The sequence below is a fragment of the Aedes albopictus genome, chromosome 1, assembly GCF_035046485.1.
Source record: "Aedes albopictus strain Foshan chromosome 1, AalbF5, whole genome shotgun sequence".
Classification (NCBI taxonomy): Eukaryota; Metazoa; Arthropoda; class Insecta; order Diptera; family Culicidae; genus Aedes; species Aedes albopictus.
The window spans coordinates 240,050,851-240,067,644 of record NC_085136.1 but is presented as its reverse complement, the minus strand read 5'-3'; the positions used below and the strand labels follow the sequence as shown (position 1 = coordinate 240,067,644).

General features: G+C 45.0%; 1 protein-coding gene across 1 annotated transcript in view; it reads left to right on the top strand.

Moving 5' to 3' along the window:
* The first annotated feature begins 2,379 nt into the window (after positions 1-2,379).
* Positions 2,380-16,794, top strand: part of LOC115259568 (sodium-coupled monocarboxylate transporter 1) — a 41,872-nt gene continuing 27,457 nt past the window's right edge. The window contains exon 1 of the mRNA XM_029860276.2: positions 2,380-2,705. Within this exon, the coding sequence (XP_029716136.1) occupies positions 2,658-2,705 (48 nt within the window). The 5' untranslated portion in view covers positions 2,380-2,657. The remainder of the gene's footprint in view (positions 2,706-16,794) is intronic.

Genomic DNA, 16,794 nt, shown 5'->3' with positions numbered 1-16,794 from the left:
AATTCAATGAAATCTTCGAAATAACACATCTACGTTCCACATATCGATCTCCCTTTATATTTAAAGTCACAAAACGTACTTTCGACTTGAGTTTACAAAGTTTTATTACAATTTATGTCCTATTTCAGATCTCCACGTGCTGCCAGTCTAGATCTATGAGGTCTTTGTGTTACTTCACAGCAATGAAAAATGGTATACATGCTGAAAAATAGTATGGCAATAATGTTATAATGCATTTGACATTTCGATGCCCTGTATGCCAGCGTACGAACTCGGAAAGGCATCAACTTTTTGAGCCAGAGTTCCACTTATCTCTCTCTCTCTTCTTGGCATAAAGTCATCAGGACAAAGCCTGCTACTCAGCTTAGTGTTCTATGAGCATTTCCACAGTTATTAACTGAGAGCTTCCTCTGTCAATGACCATTTTGCATGCGTATATCGTGTGGCAGGCACGAAGATACTCTATGCCCAAGGAAGTCAAGGAAATTTCCTTTACGAAAAGATCCTGGACCGACCGGGAATCAAACCCGTCACCCTCAGCATGGTCATGCTGAATACCCGTGCGTTTACCGCCTCGGCTATATGGGAGTTCCACTTATGTTATGTGGATTAAGACACATAAGTGGGCGTGCTTCGAAAATCTCTGCCAGGCAGCCCACACAACGCCTTGGGATGATACGTCAGCACCCCCAGAACGCTCCCCCGAGATGCTGCAGAAGATCGTGGAAACGCTTTTCTCTCGCCACGATACAAGCCCATGGGCCCCGCCCCCTATGGCCAAACCAGCCATAGCGAGGTTGCTCCGACGAACTCATTGCAATAGCGAAATCGCTTAAGTGCTCCGAGTGCGTACAGTATCCCGACAGTAGCCATCAAGCCGGTCATCGAGGCTGCCGCTGACATGATCAGATTTTTTTCTTTATTTTTGAGACTTTCAGCCCTGAGCTGGTTCGTCTCTTTATGCTCAGAATTGCTGTGCAGTTGTGCTTAGACAGAGGCGAATTTCCGGAGAGGTTGAAAAGGCAATGAGTTATTACCACGCACCGAAGTCGATCGCCACGGCTCAACATCGAGCAGCTGCGTAACGTAGAAGTGGCTCAAGACTACGCGCAAGTAGCAGTGGCCCTACCAACGAGCAGCTTGGGGTAGCTACACTTGAAGAGGGACATCCGATCCGCCATAGTTAGTACCTCGGCTACAGCACTAGGCTCCGCGACTCCGAATCACAGAAACGACTGGTACGACGGCGAATGTGAACAGTTGAAAATCGAGAGTGAATGAGGCACGTTATAGACAGGCGCGGAACAGGCAGAACTCAGTCTTCCGGATGAAGAAGCGCCAGCAAGAAGAACAAGATTGCGAAGCGATGGAAGAGCTGTACCACGCCAAGGACACACGAAAGTTCTACGAGAAGCTGAACCGCTCGCGCAGAGGCTTTGTGCCACAAGCCGACATGTGCCGAGATAATCACGAGCGAGCGAGAGGTGGTCGAGAGGTGGCGGCAGCATTATGATGAGCACCTCAATGGCGACGTTGCAAGCACCGAAGGTGGCGTGGTAACAGATCTAAGAGTACGTGCACAGGTCGAAAGATTTCCAGCCCCTAACCTCCAAGAGATTGAGGAGGAGGTTGGCCGGTTGAAAAACAACAAAGCCGCTGGAGCAGATCAACTACCAAGCGAGCTTCTAAAATACGGTGGAGAAGCACTGGCGAGAGCACTACACTGGGTCATTACCAAGATTTGGGAGGAGGAAGTATTACCAGAGGAATGGATGGAAGGTATCGTGTGTCCCCCGCATGTTCGGAGTGTGCAGACTGCGTTGAGACCACGGAGCAGCATATTTGAAAGGATGCATACGGGGGCGGACTAGTGGGATTCCTTAACTTCCAGAGGAAACGACAGCCCGACCAACATCAAGTTGAGTGCATCTCCGTTTGGACTATCATGGTTTCAAACATCCAAAACCGATAAGCCCTAAAAACCACTTACACCGGGTACCTCTATTCTATCCCAAATGATCGAAACGATAGATCGTCCGTACCTAATTTGGTACCAGAGTAGCGCATAGTATATACAGTAGAATAGACACGATGCCACTCAATGGAATGAATGAGTGTTATTAGTATCGCTCGTGTATGGAGGGGCGGTGGGGGCGATTATCCACCGACTGCGACAGTTGTAGACTAGTCACTTATCATCACAGACTGTGTGGTGGCTACTGGCTAGCTATGCGGGGACTGTAGCAAATTGGCGGGAAAGCGCTCCGGTCATGCACTGCGCGAGATGATACGTATTGTTTCGCATTGTGCATGTCGGTAGTTAACGCAAATTAGCATTAAATCGAGCCTCAGTTTTAGGAATCTTTTTGAAAAGTAAAGATAGAGAAAAAAGCAACACGACAACCATTTGTGGGAGCGTGACCGGAGTAGTCAAATCAAAAAGTAACGATGAGATTTTGAATTAGAGTGAATGGAACTGGTGACCGGTGCGGATCTGTGAGCGAGCGCGATGTTGACACTCTCGGGTTGACACCACCTTCCTTAGATTAGAGCGTGCGCGTTTGAAAATAGCAAACTGGTTGCTGTCGGTGTACGGTAGTTTGGCGATAATTAATCATATCTGCTCTGGTGGTGCTGTGCGACAAGTTCGATGCCCAATGTTTGATAACGGATATTCTGGATTTCAGTTCTGTGGGATCTTTGTGGTAAGTTCTTCATTCTCCATTATCTAAGCCCCTATAGACATTGTATAAATCACATAGATCGATGTTTGATATCTTACATCTTGTAGACTTCTTTTATGAAGAAATTTTGAAAATTTGTGTGTACTATCCATGCACATTTTGCTGTTATCCACTCCAAAGCTTATGCACCACATTCCATCACTTATTTTATAACAGACACAGATGCTTCACGCTGTGGAGAGAGAGCTGGTTATAGATGCAGCGAATTATCGTTTTTCGAAGAGAAAGGTTGCATAATAATCGCGCTAATTCGACCAGCTATTGGCAGCATCCTCTCCGAATTCAAGGACACCAAACGAAGCGTTTCATGTTCAAATTTGTCAAGTCATTTATTTGTCGCTCGTACTTCAATTGTTTATAAAACATAGTCGAGTCAAGTACAAGACACTGAAGACGACCTTACAGTTGAGGTCGAAATACGTATCTGTCAAAGGATGCAAATTCTTAGTGGAATTCAAAGGAACAGTACTTAACGCGATTTTCTTTTTATTTATAAAACATTGTTGGATGACCACCCAGTCAATCGGGAATTAAAAATCTATAGAATAGGATAGAATGATTGGTCACATAGAGCCCATACAGTCGAGATGGTAACCGCACGGATATTGAGCAAGACCATGCTGAGGGTGGTGGGTTCGATTCCCGTTCGATCCAGGAATTGTTCGTAAAGGAAATTTCCTTGACTTCCTAGGGCATAGAGTATCTTCGTGCTTGCTAAATACATGATATACACTTATAAAATGGTCATTGGTAGAGGAAATCCTCAGTTGATAACTGTGGAAGTGCTCATCGAACAAACACTGAGCTGAACTTTGTCCCATTTTGGAACGTTGCGCCAAGGAGAAGGATTAGACTATTTGCATTTATTTTTCCTAAAAATGAGAGGTGTAGATATACCCTTAAAATTATTTGAGGCATCAGGTTAAAATTTGACCCATCCTAGCCCTTGTGGCCCATTTGACGGCAATAATGATGGCTGCCATAAATACAATGAATCAAATCACTTCAGATAATGATACAAACTCATCCAGAAAATACCGGTATGCAATTTGATAGATAACGGTGGAAATTCCACCTCACTTGAGAGTATCTTCCTTCCTCTGTACTGGGGGTAATCAGTGCAAAACTTTCCGACACCACTCGGCTTTGTTTACTAATCGAAAGCCCAATCACCGCCAACTGATGGCGGTGTGTATTTTCGGTTCTGCATGTCCATTATGCGAAATGGATGTTTGCCACTTAAGGTGACTTGAGCATGTTTACATTGCGGGAAATCGTTTTACGCGGGGTGATTAGAAGTGGGTTCCTATCGGACAGTCGGTGAATCAACCAACACCGGATGGAAGACAGACAAAAACAATCATGGACTCTTTACAGAACACTGAACTGTTTCCGAAGATCTACATATCTTCATGGTCTTAATCGTATGGATCTAAAACCTGTCTGGCATACAAGAGCCCTTCTTGTTCTGCTAACTCCGTGGGGTGGGGGAGTTGGAGGGGGGGGCGGTTCGTACATTAGTACTCTCTATTGGTAAGCGATCCACCAGCTACCGCCTTATAAGTTCTCCTCTCTCCCCTGGAAGCTTGAGTGCTGGTGAGTACTGTAGACTACCCGTAGGAATCAAGCTTCCTTAAGGGGGTCAACTCAACTAGAGCACCCATGTCCTGACAGAAATTGTGTCAAGTGAAAATTCACCTCACCATGCAGCCTGCTCGTCCAGACACGCTCAGTATAAGCCTGCGTGCTGGAGGAATCCCATTCCCTCTGCCACTTCAGCATAGACGATATTCAGGCGATCCGTCTCGTGCCCCATATGCTGGGTCTCTCGAAGCACTCTTCGTCCTCTGCCACCACTAATTCTATGGGCATCATGACCGCTAGCGCGCATACCGCGTCCTTTGGTGGAATCGCTTCACGGTTCGGTTGACTACTAGCGCACTCGACTAATGCAGAGGCGCCATACCGTAGTATCGAGATCGCTATTGTCGCGAGCAGCTTTCGCTTACTCGAGAATATTGTCGAGCTATTTGACAATACCATTATCGCCATGCTTGCCCTTTAGCAGGCATATTCTACGTGGCTTCCGAATTTCAGCTTATCATCGATCATGATCCCCTATTGCGGTTGTTTACCACCACCACCTCTGTTTTGTGGTGCGGGTGCGCGATTGTCAACTGTTTCGACCTCATCCAGTCCTGCTCTATGCCAATTGTTGCGTTGCTGTCAGTTCCACATCCTCTATCGACTCGCCGTATACCACGAGGGTAAATCATCGGAAAAGCCGACCAGTTTTACGGCCGGTGGAAGTTTAAGCCTCAATACGCCATCATACGCCGCGTTCCATAGTACTGCGCCCAGGATGGAGCCTAGAGGTACCCCCGCGGAGATCTTGTGGCTTCTCTCGCCTACCTCGGTGATATAGATTAGCACCCTAAGTATAATAAAAATAGCTCCCCAGTATACGGCATAGGCTAACCGGTACTCCTAGGTGGTGTATGGTGCACTCAATGGCGGCCCAACTGACGCTGTTGGATGCATTCTTTTCGTCCAGCGTAACGACCACGCAATTGTGGATTCCTGTTGGCTTCTTTTGGAGCGCTATCTCGGCCGTTGGCCCATGAGTGTTCACGGCGTGGCTTCGGAGTCAGTTTGGCTTACTATTCCGCAGAATCATTACTTGTTCTATGGCTTGGTTGATTAAAGCGCCGGTATAGCAAATACGAAGTCGTTGGTTCGAATCGCACCTGAACGCGATTTTATGTTTCAGACGTACCAGAAAATATGGTAAAATGCCATTAAAGGGGGCAATATGTATCATTGTAAGCGACTTCGCTATTGCGATGAACTTGTCGTTCGTTACCGAGGCGACCTCGCTTTGGCTGGTTCGGCCATAGAGGACGGGTGCCTATGGTCTTGTATCGTGGCACCGGAACAGCGTTAACACGATCTTCTGCAGCATCTCGAGGAAGCGTTCTGTGGGTGCTGACGCACCTATCGTTTTGGCCATGACTACAGACTGTACGCAGTCTGAAGTTATGAAAAAAAAAATGTATGACCAAATTTTGACCGTGCCACCCTTTATGTGCACAATTCTTCCAATTTTAGTAAGGGGGCATCCATTTAGTACGTCACGCAAAATTTGGGAATTTAAGACCCCCCTCCCCCCTTCGTACAGGTTTTCCATATGCCTAATACATTGCTTGACACCCTTCCAGTAACCCCCCTCCCCCCTATGAGCGTGACGTACTTTATGGATGCCCTCTAAGGCTAATAAAGGCACTTGCCACGTCCTTGCGGTCATCTAGGATGGGAAGGTATGTTGCAACAAACCGCTGAATTGAGATTCAGCTATTTATTGCCAAAACGATATTTTTGCCATTTCTCGGGAATGGGGCGTATGCCACCCTTTTCCCCAATCATTTGCAACAATTTTGCATTTTTCGCTCATGCCGAAATAAGATGATGAACAATGATATCAATTGTTGGGAATATTGAGAACTAGCGACAAAAAGGGAGAGAGTCAGGAGGTCAAGAATGACTCGAGAAAGGGAAACCAACATTTTGGGATCTCGGCTTATATTTTATGGCATAAACATATGTTGAAGCCCTCTGTGCCTGTATTTCTGGGTGACGAAATTCAAGTACATACAGGGTCGTCTTGATGAAATAAACAATTGCCTAGAAATCCGATCGTAAAATGGGTTGAGATGAATGATCGGATTGTTTTTGCAACAAGAAAAAACTTGGAAATGCATAACCTTCCCCGAAAAGAAAGGTAATCACAGACGACGATCATAATTGGATCGTAAAATTATGTTTTGAATCGATCGGACGACCGTCCACACATCCATGCTTAGAAGGCGTGAAAATTCTAACGCATGAGTGATCGTAAAACTGAGACGGGTGACGAAGAAAAGTAATAAACACTATAAATTTATGATCGCCCGGTGCGTTCATGAAAAATCAAGTTCGGGGATGATGATGATTGGTGTGGCCCTTGATGACTCAGCCACTAAGGCAAGAAATTTTGAGATTGAATTCGCGAGTACTTTCGCTCCCCTCAGAATTTTGATATGATCTCACAGATGTGAGAATGTGGATGGGGGATGCTATGATGCATCGGAGATTTAGCCTTTCTGTTTTGTTTTGGGGAGAGTTTTTTTTGGGAGGTCCGAATCTCAGAGGTGAGAATAAATTGGCCTTTCGTTTCTGGAGGCTCAATTAATCTCGCGGATGTGAGATGGCGAAATGGGAGGCAGTTTGTGCTCAACTTTCGCGCCGAGCGGACGTTTCGCTAGCTAGAAAGTCTCGGGTGAAATCGAACAATACGAGTGTTCTGTGGGCCAGTTATTTTCGCGAAGTGCTAATATCGCGCGGTTTAATTACGGTATGCCGCGTCGCGAAAACACCTTTCGCATTGACCTGGCGAACATTCCGAAAAGACCAAGCTATGAGGAGGTGCACACTTTTGTGGCCACGGAGCTTGGACTACAACGCGAACAAGTGCAACGGATCCAGTGTAGCAGAAGTGCCAACTGCGTATTCGTCAAAGTCGTAGACCTCGAGTTAGCACAGAAAGTGTGTGACGAACATGACAAAAAACACGAAATCGTTGTGGATGGCGAAAAACATGTGTTGAGGATTCTGATGGAAGATGGAGCTGTAGAAGTCAAACTGTTTGATCTTCCCGAAGACATCTCCGAACAATGCATCGTCGATTTTTTGCGAGATTTCGGAGAGGTGCTGTCGATCCGAGAGCAAATGTGGACTGATCAATACACCTTTGGAGGAGTCTCTACTGGTGTATGGATCGCTAGAATGGTAGTTAAGCGTAACATACCATCCTACGTCACCATAGATGGCGAAACGACTTTCCTGTCGTACTATGGTCAACTACAATCCTGCAAGCATTGCGGGGAATATGTTCATAACGGAGCCTCCTGCGTTCAGAACAAAAAGCTTCTAATTCAAAAGATGTCCGCCGATACCACCACGAAGCAATCGTATGCTAATGTCGCCAGAAAACCGATGAAGCCGAGTGCCGCCGCCGCAATACGGCAAGCGAGACCATCAGCAGCAAATCAACACCCGAACAGCACAGCCTCACCGAAACCTCCAACAGAAACAACCGCCACCAACAGCTCACCGTCAACCTCGACCGTGTCGACTCTCCCGGTCGCATTTAAGAAACCGAGTGTAGTCCAACACCAATATCAACTAAGAGACAAGAAACAGCAGACCACTAAAACAAACCGTGACAACGATGGTGCAGAAACCGACGAATCCTCTTCATCTAACACAAGCAGAAGCTCACGGCGCCACACCGAAAAGAAAGCACGCTACAACGACGTGGAAATCTCACCGGACGAAGCGATGGGGATATAAAAATGGATCTAGCCAGCTACAACCTAGTAACAATCAACATCAACAACATCACCAGCCCAACAAAACTCGACGCTCTCCGAACATTCCTGCGAACCATGGACTCTGACATCGTTTTCCTACAAGAGGTGGAGAACGACAAGCTGTCACTGCCAGGGTACAACGTAATCTGCAATGTTGATCACGATCGTAGAGGGACTGCGATTGCATTGAGAGACTACATCAGATTTTCTCATGTGGAGAGAAGTCTTGATGGTCGACTAATTGCCATCCGAATACACAACACTACTCTTGTCTGCGTCTATGCTCACAGTGGAACAGCAATGCGTGCTCAGCGTGAACGATTTTTCAATCAAACGTTGGCATATTACCTACGCCATGATACGCCGCACACAGTTTTAGTTGGAGATTTCAACTGTGTGTTGCGTCAGTGTGATTCCTCTGGCCGCAATGACAGTCCTGCCCTCCGGGCCTCGATCCAACTTCTCCAACTTTCCGATGCATGGGTAAAGCTTCGACCGCAGGATCCTGGCCATACCCACATGACTATTAACTCCAGCTCTAGGTTGGACCGGTTTTATGTCAGCTCTAGCCTCTGCAACCAATTACGATCGACAGAAACGCATGTCTGTTCATTTACGGACCACAAAGCGGTTACACTGCGACTATGTCTCCCCACACTTGGGAGAGCTCCAGGTCGCGGATTCTGGTGCTTACGTCCCCACCTTCTCACTCCGGAGAACATTGAGGAATTTCGATACCAATGGCAGTTCTGGACTCGACAGCGAAGAAATTATCCTTCGTGGGTGGCCTGGTGGTTATTCTTCGCCAAACCAAAAATCAAAAAGTTTTTTCGCTGGAAATCAAAACTTGCCTTCGACGAATTCCATCGTGAGCACCAGCGGCTCTACACACTGCTACAACGAGCATACGACAGCCTACCGGGGCGCCCCGACATGATCGCCACAGTAAATCAGGTGAAAGGGAAGATGCTAGCACTGCAGCGGCATTCCACAAATATGTTTATCCGAATCAATGAGACCCACGTAGCCGGCGAAGAGATGTCCACGTTCCAGCTCGGAGAAAGAAAAAGAAAAAGAACTACAATAACACAGCTGCGAGATGAAGAAGGAGGAATTATCGACCAGTCCGACCAAATCGAACAAAACCTACTACGCTACTTCACTGAGCTCTACTCGGAACCACAACGTGAAGCGGGAATCGACGACGAGTTCAACTGCGAGAGGGTGATCCCGGAGAACGATGAAATCAACGATGCCTGTGGGAACGAAATCTCGACAGCCGAAATTCTAACAGCTATTCGAACGAGTGCACCACGAAAATCACCCGGAACCGATGGTATCCCGAAAGAATTCTACCAGCGTACTTTCGACATCATCCACCGAGAGCTTAACCTTGTGATGAACGAGGTCTTGACTGGACAATTCCCCTCCAACTTCGTGGACGGCGTGGTGGTACTCGTTAAAAAGAAGGACGGAGATGGAACACCACGCTCGTATAGGCCAATCTCTCTGTTGAATGTTGACTTTAAGATTCTCTGTCGAATTTTAAAAGCGAGACTGGAGTTAGTGATGCGAACTCACCATTTGCTAAGTCCTGCACAGAAATGTGCTAACGCTCCCCGCAATATATTCCAAGCTACTCTTTCTCTTAAAGATCGGCTGGCCTACCTAATAAAAAGTAAACAGAGAGGAAAAATGATCACATGGGATCTGGACCATGCGTTCGATCGGGTGCGACAATCGTACCTGTATAACACCATGCGCTCACTCGGGATTCATCGTGGCCTGGTAGATCTACTCGCACAATTCGACAATCTCTCATCCTCGCGGCTACTAATCAACGGACATCTATCAGCACCGTTTGCAATCCAGCGATCGGTTCGACAGGGTTCACCTCTGAGCATGCATCTCTTTGTAATATACCTACACCCACTGATAAGCAAGCTAGAGAGGCTCTCCAGGGACGATCTTGTCGTTGCGTATGCCGACGATGTCACCATCGTATCCACATCGGTAGAAAGAATAATTCGGATGCGGGAATTATTCTCCCGATTCGAACGTGTCTCCGGTGCAAAGGTTAACTGGGAGAAAACAAAATCTCTCGACGTAGGATACATTGAAGGAAACCCTCTCCATCTGCCATGGCTACAGACAGAAAACACTGTTAAGGTGCTTGGAGTGATATACGCCAACTCAATCCGACTGATGTCGAAACTGAACTGGGATGCAATGATAGCTACATTTGCTCGAACAGTGTGGCTAAACTCGTTGCGTTCTCTCACGTTGTTGCAGAAAGTAACACTCTTGAATACTTTTGTAACTTCAAGAGTGTGGTACCTGGCATCTGTTATCTCTCCATATTGTGTCCACACATCCAAAATCACGGCGACAATGGGAAGATTCATATGGAGCAACATTTCAACAAGAATTCCGATGCAACAACTTGAACGCGATCATCCACAGGGTGGTCTAAAGTTGCATCTTCCGACGACAAAATGCAAAGCACTACTGACCAATAGGTGTTTGCAGGAAATTGATTCGATGCCGCACTACAAATCAATTCTGTTTTCGGATATCCCTGCTGATCAGCGATCTATTCCTGCCGATCTCCCGGATCTTAAAATAATCTGGCAACAGTTCCGACAGCTACCCGCACACATTCGGCTGAACCCATCATCCGATCTCATATATCGCTACGTCGTAGAGCAAAGTGAGGTACCGAGAGTAGAGCGACTCCACCCAGAAGCAAATTGGAAACGAATTTGGTTGTCTCTGCGCGGTCGTGCTCTCTCGTCAGTGGAGAAAAGCAACCTATACCTGGTCATCAATGAAAAAAGTCCACATCGAGAGCTACTACACAAAATCGGGCAGGCAGACAACAACTCTTGCCAATACTGCAATATAGCGATCGACACCATGCAACACAGATATAGTGAATGTTCAAGAGTTCGAGTGGCTTGGAATTCGCTTCTAAGCAAAATAAGAGCAATACTGGGAGGATGGAGGGCACTTTCGTTCACTGATCTGTTAAGACCAATGCTTAATCAAATATGCAAAAGGAAAAGAACTTTAATCCTAAAATTATTTATTAACTATGTTATCTTTATAAATAATAATGATCAAATCGATGTAAATGCGCTTGAATTCCACTTGAACTGTGAATTGAATAATAGTTAAGTATGATTTTACAGAAAAATGACCAAATAAAACAATAAAAAAAAAAAAAAAAAAAAAAAAAAAAAAAAAAAAAAAAAGCTATACCAGAAGCTACAGCTGAGGCAACTTGCAGAGCTTTGTTAGAAAATGCAATTTGTGTGTACGGTGTACCCAAAGAGTTAGTAACAGATAGAGGTACGAATTTTGTAAGTAAATTGTTTGAAACACTATGTAAATTATTACATGTCAGCAAAATACAAACAACAGCTTATCATCCTCAAAAAAAAAAAAAAAAAAAAAAAAAAAAAAAAAAAAAAAAAAAAAAAAAAAAAAAAGGCATAGGGAAAATCGATCGTCCGTGTAGGGAAGAGTTTAGAATTGCTCTCACGGATGTGAGATGCAATGATTAGAAAAGAGCGTAATTAATAATCAATTATGCATGGGGCATCGAGAAATTAATTTCTCTTTGGTCTCGGAGAGAGTCCTGGAGAATTTTTGATCGGATCATAATTATGATCAGGAGAATAAGAGTTGATGGTTAGGGAGAGGGCCCTTATATAAGGCCTAGCAGATCCAAGGATCGGGGTCAGTCAGTTTGTGTTTAGAATTTTTCCATTGTTAAGTTCGGGTCTTGAGCTCGACGCCATTTCTGGCTAATCGGCAACTCTTGTACTCCATCTTAACTTGGAAAAATTAGTTGAGACCAGTTTGCTTAGGCTTTTCCCATTTAAACTTGTGAAAAAGTAGTTCAGTTCAGGCAGTTAGTGATTCAGTTTAGTGGTTTAGATAGTCAGTTAGCGTGTTTCATTTGTAGTTGTTCATTTCTAATTCAGTGCACTGTGGAAATTTAAATATTTATATTCGGAAAATAAAGTAGTGTAGTTTTAAGAAGTGTTAGAGAATTTTTATAGATGATGACATATCTTTAAGTAAACGCGTTCGGTTGCAAATTTGAAAGTGACCCGGGGTGGTCCGGTTACAATGTAAGTAATTAAGACCAGTATTGGTAAAAACTCAAATTCTCAAATCTAATGGTTGAGTTGTTTCACGCGCGATTCTTGACTCGCCAATTTCACCGCCGAAAAAATCATGCATGAGTTGACTCATTGCTTTGCACTCATTGGCAGAGATTTTCGAAGCACACCCGCTTACGTACGTTATCTCTTTGTTCAGTGCCAGTTTAGATGCCCTGTAGGCCTCACTTCGTTCCATTCTACCCTTATCGGTGCGAGCTCTTTGCATCCTCCTCTTATCTCTTAGGCAGGATGCGCGGAGTTCTGCGACTTAGGGCTCCGACCAGATCATCGCTGGATAGATCGTCGGTGTTACCCTCCATAAGCAATCGTTCCACACATGCCGGCTTTTTAAGCGCGAGGTCAGCCATCCCCGATGACGGTCGATGACCTTCGGCTGTGGTCGTCTTCCTCCGTGCTCCACCCTGTATCGAATTGCCAAATGGTCACTGTGCGTGTATCCATCGTCGACCATACAGTCCGGTTTAGACTAGGGTTTAGACCTGGGCTCCAGAAGGTCACATCAATGATGGACTCTGCACCGTTCCTACTGGAATGAAATGTTCCGCCATGATCATGAAGAAGAACAAGAAAAATTATTCTACCCATCACTTTTTTTGATTCCTAGTTCTTTAATCAAAGGTAATTTCCGTTCAGCCTACTCATTAACTTAAGGACAAACGTCATGAAATCCCGCGTGAACAGTGCAGCAGAAGTTCAAAAGCACAAATCTCAAGAAGCAAGCTTCGAACAACATTGCATTTTATTATTCTGTTCTTGCTCACTTGTAATCAGCTAAAAATAAGAAGATCTGGTGCGCTGGTTTTGTTTACGAAGAGATTTGTGCGCTCGAAATCGTGAGTAGGTACCAAAGACGGCCATTGTGGCGGCCATTTTGGGATTCTAACAAGTCTGTCCTTAAAACTTCAATAAACCAAATTTTGATTCTATCTTATCAATCAACACCTACTGTTTTTCCCCTCGGAAATGGTAACCGAAGTTAACACTTTCACTAGAACCGCAACTAGGTATACCTTCGCTTCCATTAGTGCAATGGTGTGATGATTAATGGTTGCGTCTTGTCCGCTTCTGGGTAATCATTTATCTTCCCACAGTTCTCTATGGTTCTGTGGTTTAGAAATTCTTAGAACATAACCTTTTAAAGCAATATTCTTCCCGGTTGCTACCCGAGATCATTCGAAAAGCAGTTCCTTCGAAAATTATACACACTCGATTCTTTTTTGTAACGGACTTTTTGGCACGGCTGCGTAAAACAACTCCATTATTTTTTGTCGGTCTTGTTTTTGCATGATGCGCCGGAAAATCATACACTGGAACCTATTTTTAGGCACATGGCTAGGGGTGCATAAATAAAAATGTGCATACATTAAAAAAGGCATAAAAATAGAGATATTTGTGCATAAATTAAGTTTGGTCTTTAATGAGGGAATCTAGTTCGTGAGAACAGGTCTTGCTCCTAGTCATTTAGGATGGGCTAAGGAGGTTTCCTGAATGTTCCAAGAGAACCCAAACAAGGGGGTTCCAAGGGGCTTCTGGCTCGTTTCAGGGAATTATTTCAAGGGACCTCAGGAGTCTTTAAAGGGAGTTACAAGGGGTTTGAGGGGCATTGCAAGGTATTTCAGGGTCCTTACAAAGAGTTTCAGGGGATTTCAGGAACATTTTGAACATTTCCTAGAGATTTTAGGGGCGTTTGATGGCATTTTAGAGGCGTTTCAAGGGGATTTCAAGTGTGTTTCAGAGGGTTTCTGGAGCCAATTAAAGACGTCCAAAGGGGTTTTAGAGGCATTTAAAAAAAAGTTTGTTCGAGTGAAGTCTTGAGAAGAGTTTATCTAGTTCGAAGTTAAGAAGAGTACCGTGAAGTCAGAGACCAGAGTTATGCTGTGCATATAGTAGACTAAAGAGTTCGGTAAAAAGTGGGAAGCGATCTTACTTGTGTCATCCAAACCCTACACGATGTCTACGGTAGAACAATATTATTCAAAAAAAAAAATTAGTATCACTGGGTCACCCACCAAATGAGATCTAAGGGTCTCTTCTTTCATTTGGTTCTAAGCTTGAAATGTTCTATCGGGGGTAATTTTTATACATTTATTTGTTCAACACCACATTTAAGACAAGACATAATCAACAATAGTACGCCACAATACTCGGTTTGTGGCTGCCGCTCTCTATCCTTGGTCGCGCCCAATGCTCGCCAGGTAACCCTCCACCTGGTCCGCCCATCGCGCTCTCTGCGCTCCAATCCTTCTTGTGCCAACCGGATCAATAACAAACACCAGCTTTGCAGGGTTGTTGTCCGGCATTTTTGCAACATGCCCTGCCCACCGTATCCTTCCGGCTTTGGCCACCTTCTGGATGCTGGGTTCGCCGTAAAGTGCAGCGAGCTCGTGGTTCATCCTTCTCCGCCACACACCGCTCTCCTGCACACCGCCGAAGATCGTTCTTAGCACGCGTAGCTCGAAAACTCCGAGTGCTTGTAGGTCCTCCTCGAGCATGGTCCATGTCTCGTGCCCGTAGAGGACCACCGGTCTTATTAGCGTTTTGTACATGGTGCATTTGATGCGTGGGTGAATCTTTTTCGACCGCAGCTTCTTCTGGAGCCCGCAGTGGCCCGACTTGCGCTGATGATGCGCCTCCGAATTTCACGGCTCACGTTGTTGTCAGCCGTCAGTAAAGATCCGAGGTAGACGAATTCCTCCACCACCTCGAAAGTATCCCCGTCTATCGTAACATTACTACCCAGAAGGATCCGGTCGTGTTCGGTTCGGCCACCGTTCCAAATGTTCTGGCAATAATGTCCATGTCGTCCGCAAAGCACACAAATTGTCCGGATTTTGTGAAAATCGTTCCCCGGCTGTTGAGCCCGGCTCGTCGCATCACACCTTCCAGAGCGATGTTGAAGAGTAGGCATGAGAGTCCATCACCTTGTCGCAGTCCCCGGCGAGATTCGAATGAACTGGATAGTTCACCCGAAACCCTTACGCAGTTTTGCATACCGTCCATCGTTGCTTTAATCAGTCTAGTCAGCTTCCCAGGAAAGCCGTTTTCGTCCATGATTCTCCATAGCTCTGCGCGGTCGATACTGTCGTATGCCGCTTTGAAGTCAATGAACAGGTGATGCGTTGGGACCTGGTATTCACGGCATTTCTGGAGGATTTGCTATACGGTAAAGATCTGGTCCGTTGTCGACCGGCCGTCGATGAAGCCGGCTTGATAACTTCCCACGAACTCGTTTGTTTTAGGTGACAGACGACGGAAGATGATCTGGGATAGCACTTTGTAGCCAGCATTCAAAATAGTGTTCGGACATTACTTATTGCTAAAATCCTTCGGACATTACTTACAGCTTAAATATGCTGTCAATCCTCCAGAGATTTCTTTGTGAATTCTTGTTGTGAATTCGTCATGAATTTTTACAAAGATTCCTCCAGAAGTTTTTCTGAGAATTTTCCAGTAATTCTTGCTGGAACTCCACTTGATTGCTCAATTCTTGATGTCCTAATGTGATTTATTCAGGAATTCATGGTGAGAATCCTGCACAAATTGTTGGGGCACTCCCATGCGCAACTACTGGAGACATCTTAGCTGGAAATGCTTGTGAAATCACAGCAAGAATTCCTGGAGAAATAGTAGAAATTCCAGTAGGAGACCTAGCATGAATTTCCGCTGGTATTCTCTTGGCATCTTCTTGTTCAGCGGAGGGTTCCAGCAAAAGGCCATCGAATGGTCAAAGGTGTTTAGCTTGGAATAGATGTGCCTAGACGTGTGTGTCGCTGTCGTCGATGTTTTTTCCACGCCGCCGCCAGTCAAATTGACCCGAACACGCCTATACTTTTTTCGTGACAGCACTTTACAGGTGGTTCGATCGTTTAGTTAGACCTTATTGCGAGATATGCACTTCAAACGGAATCGCTCAAGTAATTTTCGTTCAGTGCATTATTTTTCTATGACTGGAATGGTCAAGAAATTTAACACAGCAAGTCCCATTTGATTTGACGTTTCGTTTCAGCTCCGTACTAGGATCCGGAATAAAGCGACGCTTTTTTTATTTGTTGAGCTATTCCTTGTCTGAATGTTCCCATTTCCACGGATCTTTCCAGAATCTTTTCCATGAGTTTCTTTAAAAAAATCGCTCAATGCTCTAGAAACCTCCAGGAATTATATCAAGATTTTTCTAGAAAACCTTCCATGCTTAAGAAATTCCTTAATTGATTATTTCAGAAATTGCTCCGCAGAGTCTTTCAGAAAACTATCTACGGATTCTAGACAATCTTACAGGGATATTTTTGACTGAATCAAGAGTTCAGATTTTTTACATAGATTTCATAGATTCTTTCAGGAATTAGTCTGGGTATTCCTCCATTTATTTTCTCGGAAATTCTTCCAGGATTTTTTTTTGAAGATGCATTTAGGAATTGCTCCAGAAATCTTTGCTGGGAACTACTAAATAAA